Below are 12934 nucleotides of genomic sequence, written 5' to 3' on the forward strand. Positions count from 1 at the left end.
TTACAATAACAAAGTTGAAGAGCACAATAGTGTCTCCTAATAATTTTTAATATAATTATTGACTTGCATTTTCTTTGCCACAATATTTCTGAGTTGTGGCATGAAATGGGGTAGGTTGGTAGTCATTTAGTGAATTATAACCATGGAATGAAAACTAGTTAGTTGGGTACGCACTAAAACGCAAAGATCAAACCTTTATGATCATGAAATAATTTTAGGCATGACTACACACTACAGTCTTCTTCTTAATGCATTTTTAGCTTCCCACTAAATCTTTCAGTGGCCACTTCATCTAGAATTATTGCCATTCTTTTTCATCAAATTAAACTTTTGCCTTCTTCTTTTTTTTGTCAAGAATTTTTTTTTTTTTTATCAAATTGAAATTTCGCCACTAGGCAAAAAAAAAAGAGCGAAAGGAAATATATTTGATTTTTATTTTATCGCAGAATCACAAATATTAATTTATAATCCTCAAAATTCTATTTTTTTCGGAGTTTTTTTGGTAGTGGACCATTAATTTCTTATTGCTTATGAAGTTATGATGGACCAAAATGATGATTTTTCGTTACAATCCCAATAAACGACAGAACGTGCAAGCTCGACAGAACCGCGTTGAAACACTCATCCGTTTGGCAAACCGGCACCGTCACATATAGACAGCCATGATCACCTACAGTTCCGCACCGCCCGCCATCCTCCAGACCGTATGATTGACTCCCGCCAATCCCTCAATCAAACGGCTAGAAAATCAGAAGAACGTCATAATCACGTTTAACGGTCAAATTTCTCATGTCGGGACAAGAACTGACTCGGCAGCCGACGTAATGCGTCGTGTCGTATAGGGGGGAAAGGGCTCGTGACCGCGCCACGTGGAGGGTTGAATTTTCTAAAAAAAGAATGGAGTCAGAGGAGTGTGCGTGGTTGATGAATAGCACAGTAACAGCTAACCATCCATGGATCGACGAACGTTCCGAAACTTGGATGCTGCAGTAGTAGCGCACAATATTTGCACGGCAAGATGTAATGTTGTGCCCAAACTACCCTTCGTGGTACCCCGCCTTTATTTTCTTTCACTCATGAAAAACATTCGGATTACTTGGGACGTGGCGACGTGGCTTACCCGTTAAATTACATCAAATTTTTTAAGTAAAAATGAAACAGTACTTCTCCCGGGAATGATCATCATCCGTGTCGATAATTAAAATAATCTGTTTTTATAGACATCGATTATCATTTTATAGACACTTATGTTCCCAATGAAGTATGAACTACACGTCCTACTGGAATCCAAAATTAGAAAAGAAATACCATAATGACCTAATCAAATATCTATGAAATCGAACGAGAAAAAATATTGAAATCTAATACTACTTTGTTCTTCATGATATTAGTTACGACAACATAAAATGATGAGAAAAGTGACGAGAGATATGAGTCTTTGTTGTCTTAAATGATGCAAAATGGGTATGAGAAAGAGTATTCAATGTATCAATAAAAATTAATGGTCAGATAATATTAAGTAAATTTTTTTATTATTGAAATAAAGAATGGTTAAGATCTGTTGGATCTGCTGATTCACTTGCATCGTTAGTACATATAAGAATTTTCCTAGCGATGAAGCTAAGTATTCTTTTATTTTGATTTGTCAATATATATGTTTTTTTTTTATTGAAATTCAAAATTAGACGATATCTTTTATTTGGTAGCAATCGTGCCTGAGACGCTAATCCATGACTTAAAAAGATAGAACCATAACCTATGACTCGTCCCCTAATCTATCTCTGACCAATACATATTAAAAGAAGAAATATACTCAATTTTTAACATTAAACACATTGAAGATACATAGTAAATAGATCATCTAACTTGTACACAAAATGAACATGATTAGAACAAGTTACTTGCCACATATTGTTTCAATACAATTAATTTCATAACAACTTTGTGCCCCCACGTCTTGAAATTTTGCAAAGGATCACGATATTTGATGTATATGCATATTATACAAGAAATCGACACTAACTTTCAGTTAATGAAAATAGTATTCCCAATCAAACACAATTAACAAGATTATAAATTTCTAATGTGTACACGCACAAGGCAGAGCATGCATATCTAGCTTTTTTTTATGTCGTTCTTTCCACTATCTACTTGAAATGACAATTACCATATTTAGTGGATCCCTATCTTCACTAACAACGTTATTAGACCTCAACAATTATTAGTATCATTCTAGACAACATAAATTGAACATGAAAAAAAAGAAAGAAAAAAAAGTAGCTTTCTTAAGCCTAAAGGCACATAACATACCATACCTGTCACACCTCACATGGAAAAATACGTAAACGTAAGGGATCCATATGATGAATTATTGAGTGTGCCCTAAAATTAAGAGCCTTCTTAATGATTGATCTTAGCGGGTAGGTTATCAAGTCCAAATCATGTCGCTATATGGCAAAGGAATCAAGGGTGCGCCTCCACTTTTTAAATTTGAAGGTATTGGGTCTATTCATTTCTAATGAATTTGTTGAATCTAAACCTTTGGATAAGTGAAATGTTTTGGTAGTATATGGTCACATTCTAAAATTATATGGTAAAAAAAAAATTATATAAAGTTCAACCTAAATAATTGTACACTTTATGATAAACGGGAAATTACCATTGCTTTACTTTAAGTTCACTTGTGTCCATCACATGATCACAATGCCAAAAAAGGCTAAGGCTGCCTCAAAATTCTATGTAAATTGATCGATTTAGGTTAACTAGTCGTGTTGGTATGAATATCAATCACTCGTCCTTTCATATGAGAAAAGGTTGATTCTTTTGCTAGTCAGATTATAAGCATAGTTCATGAATTTACGGAATACATAACCGACAAAAAATGAGGAATTTGTTAATTCTTTCACGCAATACAAGTTGAATTGGTTCAAGTGTCAAATTCATGTTACTATTGTCTAAAAATAATTGGCATGATTTTATTGAGCTACTAATTTGTAACATCAACCTGACTTCTCAATTGTTTGTGCTATTGTGTCGTGTCGTAATGCTCCTATCAAGTAATGACAAACTCAAAATTAATAACTTTTTAAGATTTCGTTACAAATTGTACGTCTTTTTTTTTCTTTCACAATTTATTTGCTACTTAAAAGGTTTAAAACACTTGATTAGTTACTAATGAGTCAATTCTTTTATGTGTGATAAAATCATTTATGTGACGTGAAAATAAAAAATGGCTCTCTGCCTCTCATCCCTTTTCCTTCCAAACCCTAGCCGCCATGGCCAAGGGCTGCATCTATGGCGCTCGACGCCGAAGCCAAGCCGTGTTCTCTCGGCCTCAAGCCGTCACTTGCCGGCAAACCAAGATCCTGTGTGGTCGACTAATCTTCAACCACGACCCCCCTTCATGAAGGAGATCCACCCCTCTTCCAATACGGCACAACTAATTGCAGCCGGAATGGGTGATGGATTGGTCGCCAAGGAGCTGTGGGGGCGTCCTCTTAATGCCCGAAATAAAAATCCACCAAAGACCAAGAATGACAGGGAATCTGCTGATTCTGCTCCTCCATTGAGTCTCACCTCACCATGTTCCTCTAGCCCTTCGGGTAAGGGTAAGGGGAAAGAGATTGAGTAATCTGTAAGTTGGTCTTTAGCTTGCTCTCTAAACTCTGCTATGTTTTTGCACTAAATATTTGATCATTCTGGCGCACCACAATTGCGTGCATTGGCAAAGGGAGGCTCAAGTCAAAAGTATTTGTTGTAAGCCTAGTTTTAGGTTTAGTTTTGGCAAGCTCTTTGAATAATTGAGCAAGATTTGTAACAGTGAATGGTACCGGGTGTCCATATGGACCGTTTGTATGTGCCGTTCTGGCCGTTCTATCAATGGAATTCATTTGAACTCAAAAAAAATGAGTCAATTCTTTTTTTTTTTTTTTTTTTTTGCTGAAAATGAGTCAATGTAAGCCACTGTGAATGCTGTCAAATTGTCAATGCTAGTTTAAGGGCGTAATTTAGTCTAATTGCGTCTTAACCGCCGTCATTTTAACTGTACATATAAAAGATAAAAATTACCGTTACAGGGGGATGAAAAAAATCAGTGCGGGCCCACACGGATTTTTCACTAACCTAAAAAACACGATCCGCACCGTTGGTCCGTAACAAACTCGTCAGGGCTAAAATAGTCATTTCGAGTGTAACCTTCAAGCTCGTCGAACGATAAAAACCGGTCTCTCTGAGAAAGGAAGAAAACTAAAGACGTGTGCAGATCCACCATTAGAGAGAAAAAGAGAGAGAGGGAGTTTCAGAAATAGTGGGATTATGAATATATTGAATTATATTAACAATAATACCCATCTTCCTTTTATATATAAACACCTCCTCCTTTCTCTCCTGGAGCCGGTGGCCTAAGATTTCGGACCCGGAAAGGAAAAAAAAAAAAAAAAAAAAACACGAAAACCCACATTCCCCAACCGTCGCAATTCTTGTTCTTTGTTCTTTCTCGGTCTTTCTCCGAATCCGGCAACGTACGTTTTTTCTCACAAACGTTATTGCCGGCCGGCAATGTCGTCGGGTGGCCTTAACAGCTCGACCAGTAATACTCCGACCACCGCCTCCGCGGCCATCGCGCTGCCCACTACGACCAGACGACGCGTCGCCGATGGCGTCATGGACGCCTCCGCCGTCACCTTGGCCTCACCGGCCAACATCATCAACGTAGGCAAGATTAACCCGGACGCGGTTGTTTCCTCGGCGGACGAGGACGAGGACGAGGAGAGCGACCCGACCTGCTGCAACGGCTCTATGTCCGGCGCCGGGTCCCACCTCCACAGCAACCATTATTCTCCCGTGATCAAGTACCTGCTGCTTCGCAGGAGAGTGTTCTTTTGTGTTCCCGAGGCGTGGCTGTTGTCGGTCCGGTCGGGGCGGAACCTCGGCCGGAAGATCTTCGGGGCGCTAATGTTGATGGCGGTTGTTTCTGTGTTCTTCGCGTTTCTGGGCTGCCACGTGGAGGTCGGTGATAGGGTGAACAGGACGGAGGGGAGGCTTTTGATTCTGAAGACGTTACAAGATGATGGGACGGTGGCGCAACACGCCGTCACTGAGAACCAGGCGGCCCGGCCCAAACGGGTTTTTGAGAGAATGTCGTTATCGGAATCGGAATCGGAAGCCGAAGCGGAATCGGAACCCCCCATGCCCAAACGTCTTTTGGATGAACAGAATACGGTAAGTCGTTTTTTTTACTTTCATTTTTTAATTCAAGTTTTCATTTTTAATTTCTGGTAACTTTTTCTACTAATGAGGTGTTCTGTTCCTAATGTTTTCTGGGTTTCTATTACCCAAAAAGAATCTTTTGTGTTGTTTATGGTTATAGGTCTCACCTTTGTTTGCACAGTTTTGATGCAGACTTTTATTTTTTATTTTTCTTCTTCTTAATGGAATGTTTAAGTTTGCTCAAATGGGTTTGAGAGGATGATTGTATCTGTAATCTGTTCCAATTTTGATCGACTTACTTACCATATTATGCTCATTTAGCTGTTAATGCTCTATAACTTTCTGGGTTGCAATTAGCAAAGAGAGAAAAGGAAAATTTTACTTTGTTTCTTTTATAAAGGTTTTACATTTGTCAGCACAGTTTTGGTGCAGACCCCTTTGGACCTATGTTTGATTGGTTTAGTTGAAAAATTCAATGGATATTTTAATTCACAATGTTTCTTCTTTTTGGTTTTTTTTTTTCGATGACTTCTTCTTTTTGGGTGATCAGTTTGTCGCTTGTGGAGTTAATGCTGTGATTTATTGGCATTGATGTGGAAATCTACTCTCTTTTACAGATTCCAGAAATATGGACGAAACCAAATAGTGACGATTTTAACAAATGCATAGCTCGACCCAGAAATCGGATAAGTAAGTTTACTGTTCCATTACTGAATTTGTCAAGCTCGTTAGCATTAATCGACTTTTATCTGACTTTTGCAAATATTGATTTTCCTGCAGGAACAGGATCGAAAACAAATGGCTATCTCCTTGTTCATGCCAATGGTGGATTGAATCAAATGAGAACAGGGGTAAGAGTCCTTTCTGAAATCTCTCATACAGTAATATATAATTTGCCTAAACCTTAGTTTACCAGTTTGTCATAAGTTTTTTTGGAGCTGACATAGTAACCCAATTGATGTTACAGATATGTGATATGGTAGCCGTTGCAAAGATAATGAATGCTACTCTGGTGCTTCCTTATCTAGATCACGAGTCTTTTTGGACTGATCCAAGGTACCTACGTCAGCTAATATGGGTTGTATGATGTGAATTCCTAGTTTACTCTGTTTTCATTTTATTGATTAAATGCTCTAACGTATGTGCAGCGGTTTTAAAGATATATTTGACTGGAGACACTTCATAGACGTGTTAACAGATGATATTGAGATAATCGAGTATTTGCCAACCCGTTATGCAGCTCAAAAGCCCCTTCTGAAGGCTCCCATCTCCTGGTCTAAGGTTTGGATTTTACCTGAGAATGTATAAGACTTTTGATTGGTTGTGTAGTTTTTGGAATTGTATCTAAGACGATGCTTCATATGCAGGCTAGTTATTACAGAAAAGAAATGATACCGTTGTTGAAAAAGCATAAGGTTGTAAAGTTTACCCACACTGATTCGCGTCTTGCTAATAATGGACTTGCAAGTTCCATCCAAAGGCTGAGGTGCCGTGCCAATTATGAGGGTCTTCGATATACAAAGGAGATTGAGGATCTCGGGAAAGTTTTGGTCAATAGATTAAGGAACAATGGCAATCCATATATTGCTCTTCATTTAAGGTACCTTTGTTGTATGGATTTTCTTGGTATTATATAGTTTTGTAGTAGGTTAACAGTTTAACCAAGTAAAACCATTCTTGATTTGCAGATATGAGAAAGACATGCTTGCTTTCACTGGCTGCAGCCACAACCTTACTGCAAAGGAAGATGAGGAACTTCGGGATATGAGATACAGTGTTAAACATTGGAAGGAGAAAGAGATAGATAGTGAAGAGCGACGACTCCAAGGTGGGTGCCCATTTTCCCCCAGAGAGGCAGCCCTGTTCCTCAAGGCCTTGGGATACCCTTCGACAACAACAATCTACATTGTTGCTGGGGAGATATATGGCAGCAATAGCATGGCTGCATTTCGCTCTGAGTATCCTAATGTCTTCTCTCATAACACTCTTGCAACAGAAGAAGAGTTGAGGCCCTTCAAGCCATATCAAAATCGCCTTGCTGCCTTGGATTACATAGTAGCATTAGAGAGTGATGTCTTTGTATATACATACGATGGAAACATGGCTAAGGCAGTACAGGGACATAGAAGATATGAAGGATTTCGGAAGACTATTAACCCAGACAGGTTGGTGGTTTATAAACCAGGCATTTCATGTGTCACCTCTAAATACTCTACTTCCTGCTTTGAACTAGTTATTAACATGACGTAATTTTCATTTCAGACAAAATTTTGTGAAACTGGTTGACCTATTGGATAAGGGTGATTTATCATGGGAAGAATTTTCTTCAGCGGTTACAACTCTGCATTCTGATCGGCTGGGAGCACCATATGTTCGACAGATCGGAGAGTCACCCAGGTTGGAGGAGAATTTTTATGCAAATCCTTTCCCTGGTTGTATCTGTAACAACTCCCAGGAGCACATTGCTCGCCTGAAGTCCGATGGGAGACGGAGCACAAGTGTTTCATAGCAAAGATAAGGTGGTAGGTGATAATATGTGTCTCATACTGTGAGAAGCACATACCATTGCTCAAATGGCTGCAAGCTCAAATGGGGCTTTGGAATGAAGTGCTTCACTTGCTTACGACAGAAACTTCACTTGCTGACCGAGTCGAGAAGTTTTGAGGTTTCCCGTGTGATTTGCAGTACAAGTTTCGGTTTTGTCGTACCTACAAGCTACAGGCTAGGGATTTAGCAAAGCGATTCAGAAAGCAGATAAGGCCGGGGTCTCGTATAGTTAGGAAAAAATCAGTTAGTTACATTAGCACAGAGGAATTGCCGTTGCCCAGAACGGAGTTACAGTAATTCATTGATTCATTATTCTTTCTTTGATTGGGTCTAAAAATTGTGAGAAATGAGCATGATTGTGAAGCTGAATGTAATTTTATACAAAGTTATAATAGAAGACCCACTTTCAGTCATTGCTAGTCTTTTATCCTTACCTAGCCTAGCTTGCTCTTAACTTGTATAGAATCAATCAGCCATAGACAGACAATACTTTCAGTAAAAAGATCTGGGAAACCTTAACAACTTATAAATAACTGGAGGGACAATGGATATTACGAAAATCGTGTTACTATTGCTAGTAGTTTACGTACAAAATGCAAAACACAACGATGGCCCGCCTAATAGTGATGTGAATTGAAATGCTAAGTTTACAGTTGGTACAACCTATCTTCTCACATTTCTTAATAGACAAAATCTTCAACAATGACAACATTACAGTAACCGAGGGCTTGGCTCTGCACTACCACATTGAGGGTACATAAACCTGCTCCTTGAGATTTTGAGTTGCACTTTCAGTCGGAAAACCTCTAACAGCACCAACTGTCCACTGTGATATAATTCCTGCTGCAACTGCAAAACGAAGCTGCCTTTCACAAACATCTTGATTTTCATACATCTCGGGGAAAGTGGTCAACTTTCTCATAATCGCTGCTACAACAGCATCACCAGAACCAGTCCTGTCGCAAGTGAATGGGGTAATCAGCACATCTTCTGTTCCAATCACAACACCATGAAACGAAGGGGAATAGTAATGAATTCGAAGCGTCCCATCTGTAACAAACAAAAACTTAAGTTTATCATGCCACAACGGAGCTATTTCTTCCCGAGTGTAATGGTAATAATCTCTCCGCTTCTTGGTCTGCTCAAATTTCTCAGCATAGTATTGCGGCCTGTAAGTCCTCTTCCACACGTAATAGTCTTCATCCAAAAGAAACTCCAACTCTTGCCTCGAAACCTCAATTACATCCGCCTCATTCCACGCCCTCTTGATGAACTCCCTAGTCTCGTCACGCGACTTCCACAATGGCAATGGCAAATTCGGATCGAAAAACACAAGCCCCCCAAACTTCTTCGCATAAGCTATAGCCCTGAAAAGGGTTGGTTGCATTGGCGCAGATGTCAAAACTTCTGAACTGAAGTGGAACATTCTAGCCTGCACAACACATCAAAACCCTGCTTAAACCCCAAAAATCCACACCCAACAACAATGTGATTGAATAGCAATGCTTTTCTTTGTATAATAACTATTGCTTGTTTAGGCATTTCATCAAACACATGGTGTGCATACCTCTTTAAGCACGGCGAGGTTGAGCTCTGACCGGAGCAACGAATCCTCCGCCGACTCTTTCACCGTCTCCGTCCACATTTTCTCATCATCAAACTTAATCTTCATATAAGTACACGCCGTCCTCGCATTCGAATCAATCTTCACGCCACGTGTCTGAACCTTCTCCTTGTTCATCATCAGCAGCACTTCGCTCCCAAACTCATCGCCGCCGACTTTACCCATGAACGCCGCTCTCCCTCCGAGCCGCACGTGCGAGATCGCCACGTTGGACGGCGACGAGCCCGGGGCACGCGAGAACTCCGGCGGGTCCCACTGGAGCATCTTCCACTGGTTGTACATGTCCGGGTCCATCGGGTTGTCGGAGACCCGAACCGACGGGACGAACTCTTTCTGGGCCGCCCCGAAGCAGCAGACTAAGGGAGGGTCTTCGTAGGGGAAATCGATGCCGTCGTCGTAATCTTCGAGCTCGGAATCTGAGGATTCGGGTTCTAGTTCTACTGGGCCATTTTCGACTTGGGCTTTTTTGGAGCGCTGGGTTTTCTTCGGTGGTGAAGATGAAGCGGAAGTTGGGGTCTTTTTCCGGCCGCGGCGACCGGGCTTCTTGGGTTCTTCAATGCTCCCATTATCTTCGCCGGAAGCTCTGAGTGGGTTTAGCTTGTGAGGTTTGAAAGGTTTAAGCTTGAAGAAATGGGGGTTTAGAGTTTCGAAGGGCTTAGAAATTAAGCTTCTGGGGTTTAAGACCAGTGGGCGAGAGAGGTGAAATGAAGCCATGGTTGAGCTGAGAGGTTCAGGGTTTATCCATCTTCGCCGCGACTATGTTCAACTGGAAATTTTTTATCGGGTTGTGATATAATGGCTCTCGGATTCGGGTCGGGTCGAACCAAAATGAGTAACTCTCGTCACTTTGCCAATGAAAACTCTCCACGTGGAACACTCTACAGCGTTGGATCAGATCAGATGACGTCACTTTATTATTGCTTAAATCCTTTCCCAAAGCAAAGGGTTTAGTTTCTGTGTCGTCGAAATCAAGGCCAGAGCTTTAAACGGAGAAAACAAGTTCATCTTCTCTATAAACAAATCTCGCTGATAAGGTTCGAACTCATTAAGCAGTATGTTCAATTTCGATCACCTTTTATTTTGAAAGTTTGAATTTTCTGTTTGATGGGTTCGGTTTTGTTGGTTTGCTTGAGAAATCAGAACTGACTTTGCTTCAAAAATCATATACCCTGTTTATGATTTGGGTTTAAATTTTGGACTCTTTCTAATTTGAATTGAAACGCTGATGCAGAAGATGGGTTTATGGACTTTGATTCAAGGCATGTTGTTATTTGCAAACGGATTGGCGATTCTGAACGAGGATCGGTTTCTTGCTCCTAGAGGTTGGACCATGTTAGAAGTTCAAAGAGGGAATAGAAGTACGATGAAGGGGCAGCTTATAGGACTTATATATGCGTGCCAGTACTTCAGAATTATGCTCGTTTTCTTCAACTTCATAACTATTATTCTCAAGCTCATATATGGTTGAGGCCTGTGTTTATCATTGTAAAATCTTTGCAGGGTCTGTGTTTTAGTCCCAAATGAAAATTCAGGAAGGGTTATGATCAGTGGGATAACTTTGCAGTCTTGTATCTTATGGGTGTGGTTTGATCCATGGCTTTGTTGTTGTAAACTAGATATAGTTTCTGAATTGAGTATTAGTTTCAAGAGTTGTTTGTCTCTTATATGCTGGTTGATTCTTTCAAAGGTACATCCTTGGAAGAGAGTTTGTGAATTGTTAGATGTGCTTGTTATGTGCTATTTTCTTGTCTTGATCAAACATGTTGAGGGAGGGAGGTTCAAACTCTGGACCTGGGTCAGTGTAAATACTCTTATCTACTATCGCTACTAGTTCGTCAGAAATGTAGTTGCTATGGTTGTTTTTAGATACTGGTATCGGCTTACAAATTTCAGGTTAGATGCACCAGCACCTGAAACTTGTGCAGATTAGAATGGATTATGATTGTGCTTTTGTGCATGGCTACTTTGTGCCACTGACGAAGCTCTATTTGCATTAGTCGTAAGACCATTTATTGAAATGGGGAAATTCTAATCTGCAATCTGACAAGCTTTTATTCATCTGAAAACAAACTCATTAGTCATTACATACTACTGAATGTGAACCAAAACAGCACAGGAGGACCTAAACGACTAAACCTGAGGACTCACTCAACTGGGATCATAACCTCATTAGTCCTAAATGCAGGCAGAGTCCAAGGTGGGTTAAACCTCGCCAGCAAATACTCCCCTATAATCTTAAACCCATCTTTCTCCAAAGCCCTCTTCAGCTTCTCCACCCGATCCTCCACCACTTGCTCCGACGCCACTCCACTAAAAGTCACCACCCCATACTTCCTCTCCCCCACTTCCCTAATCACCACTCTCTCATCCACCGGCTTCGGCGCCTCCTCCGCCTTCTGATACTTAGCAGGCAGCAGGAATTGCATTGTCACCGTCTTCGCGTCCCCGGCTTCTTTCGTCACAACAGGGGCTGTCATGGCGATCTTTTCAGCCGAGCTTTGCTGGGTTATGACTGGAGCAGTCATGGCTATCTTCTCAGGCTTGGTGTTCTGGGGATTGCCAAGAGCGCCTATGTAATTGGCCAGCACAGTAAACCCACCGTCTCTGTTGCCATTGAACACTGATGGATCATACGTCACTTGAGCTGCCACTGATGGTGCATATTGCCGGATTTCGTAATCGGCTGTGGATTTAAGGACTTGGTATTTTGGGGTTTCTACAGCAATTTTTCCAAATACCATGCCCATGTTGGAATTTGGGGTTCTATTTGAGGTTTGGTTGTGAAAATTTGAGAGAGTGGGGATGGAATTTGGTGTGGATTATTGTGAGAGAGCTATTTGTATTGATCCTTTGCTTGGAGAGGAGGTTCTCTTTTTTGCTTTCGTTTGATGGGATTGCTTGTGGATGAAGTTGGAAATGTCCACTCTTGAACGAGTGGCTGATTTGGCCTTATACTCGTGGATACTGTCTGGCCACCATTTCAATGGGCCTATTTCTGGGCCTTCTGGATCCGAATAGAACAGTAACCAACCTTCCTTAGCCGTAGTAGGATTTACATTTGCTCTCTGCCAAAACTCCTCCTCTCCATTTGAGTCTCTATTTGGAGATAACGAGTTTACATCCTCTTCATTGCCAATGGCTCCATTCGCCGTCTTCTTTGTTGATCATAGTTGAAAAAATAATCTCATTACATTATTTTCGCGACTTAGTTTTAGAGGTTTGAAAACAAGGTCGTGTGATTTTTTTTGGGTGTGATTTGGGTTAGGCAAATCAATGTTCTTGTCCTTATTGTTCTTCAAAGACAACATTATGGAGCTCGATATACTCATCATTAGTCACATTGCAAAGCCTATTAAATATAATAGGTGATTGTTGGACATAGCCCCTTAAAATTGAAAAAGGCATCATTTGATCAATGTAGCGTTCAACTGCAAAAGAATGTAGTGATGGGTAAATTTTTTTATTCGTTGGAGTTTATGGTTTACTTGATGGAAATACGCTTCTTAACTGAGTATTTAAGGTTTTCTAGTGAAGTGAATAAACAGTAGATAACAC

At 40.5% G+C, this 12934-nt stretch overlaps 4 protein-coding genes across 5 annotated transcripts; 2 read left to right on the plus strand and 2 right to left on the minus strand.

The window, feature by feature from the left end:
* The first annotated feature begins 4230 nt into the window (after nucleotides 1–4230).
* Nucleotides 4231–8168, plus strand: LOC133721653 (O-fucosyltransferase 19-like). The gene is made up of 8 exons (XM_062148332.1): nucleotides 4231–5220; nucleotides 5826–5898; nucleotides 5989–6059; nucleotides 6176–6264; nucleotides 6357–6489; nucleotides 6576–6808; nucleotides 6897–7373; nucleotides 7471–8168. Exons 1-8 carry the CDS (start codon nucleotides 4558–4560, stop codon nucleotides 7715–7717), a joined length of 1986 nt encoding a protein of 661 aa, XP_062004316.1. The 5' UTR covers nucleotides 4231–4557; the 3' UTR covers nucleotides 7718–8168.
* A 134-nt stretch (nucleotides 8169–8302) lies between these two features.
* Nucleotides 8303–10160, minus strand: LOC133721654 (fructokinase-like 1, chloroplastic). Its single transcript, XM_062148333.1, has 2 exons — nucleotides 9323–10160; nucleotides 8303–9187 (listed from the first exon to the last, which is right to left on the minus strand). Exons 1-2 carry the CDS (start codon nucleotides 10091–10093, stop codon nucleotides 8495–8497), a joined length of 1464 nt encoding a protein of 487 aa, XP_062004317.1. The 5' UTR covers nucleotides 10094–10160; the 3' UTR covers nucleotides 8303–8494.
* A 144-nt stretch (nucleotides 10161–10304) lies between these two features.
* LOC133721657 (uncharacterized) lies at nucleotides 10305–11043 on the plus strand. Of its 2 annotated transcripts, none has more exons than XM_062148335.1 (2): nucleotides 10305–10413; nucleotides 10611–11043. In XM_062148335.1, exon 2 carries the CDS (start codon nucleotides 10614–10616, stop codon nucleotides 10845–10847), a length of 234 nt encoding a protein of 77 aa, XP_062004319.1. In that variant the 5' UTR covers nucleotides 10305–10413; nucleotides 10611–10613; the 3' UTR covers nucleotides 10848–11043. The 2 variants fall into 2 exon arrangements, with proteins under 2 accessions (XP_062004319.1, XP_062004320.1); XM_062148336.1 differs by having other exon boundaries at nucleotides 10314–10431.
* A 362-nt stretch (nucleotides 11044–11405) lies between these two features.
* Nucleotides 11406–12270, minus strand: LOC133721655 (heme-binding-like protein At3g10130, chloroplastic). Its single transcript, XM_062148334.1, has one exon. The coding sequence runs from the start codon at nucleotides 12124–12126 to the stop codon at nucleotides 11524–11526; it is 603 nt and encodes a 200-aa protein (XP_062004318.1). The 5' UTR covers nucleotides 12127–12270; the 3' UTR covers nucleotides 11406–11523.
* Between the last annotated feature and the right edge of the window lie 664 nt (nucleotides 12271–12934).

Source organism: Rosa rugosa, chromosome 7, assembly GCF_958449725.1.
Source record: "Rosa rugosa chromosome 7, drRosRugo1.1, whole genome shotgun sequence".
NCBI lineage: Eukaryota > Viridiplantae > Streptophyta > Magnoliopsida > Rosales > Rosaceae > Rosa > Rosa rugosa.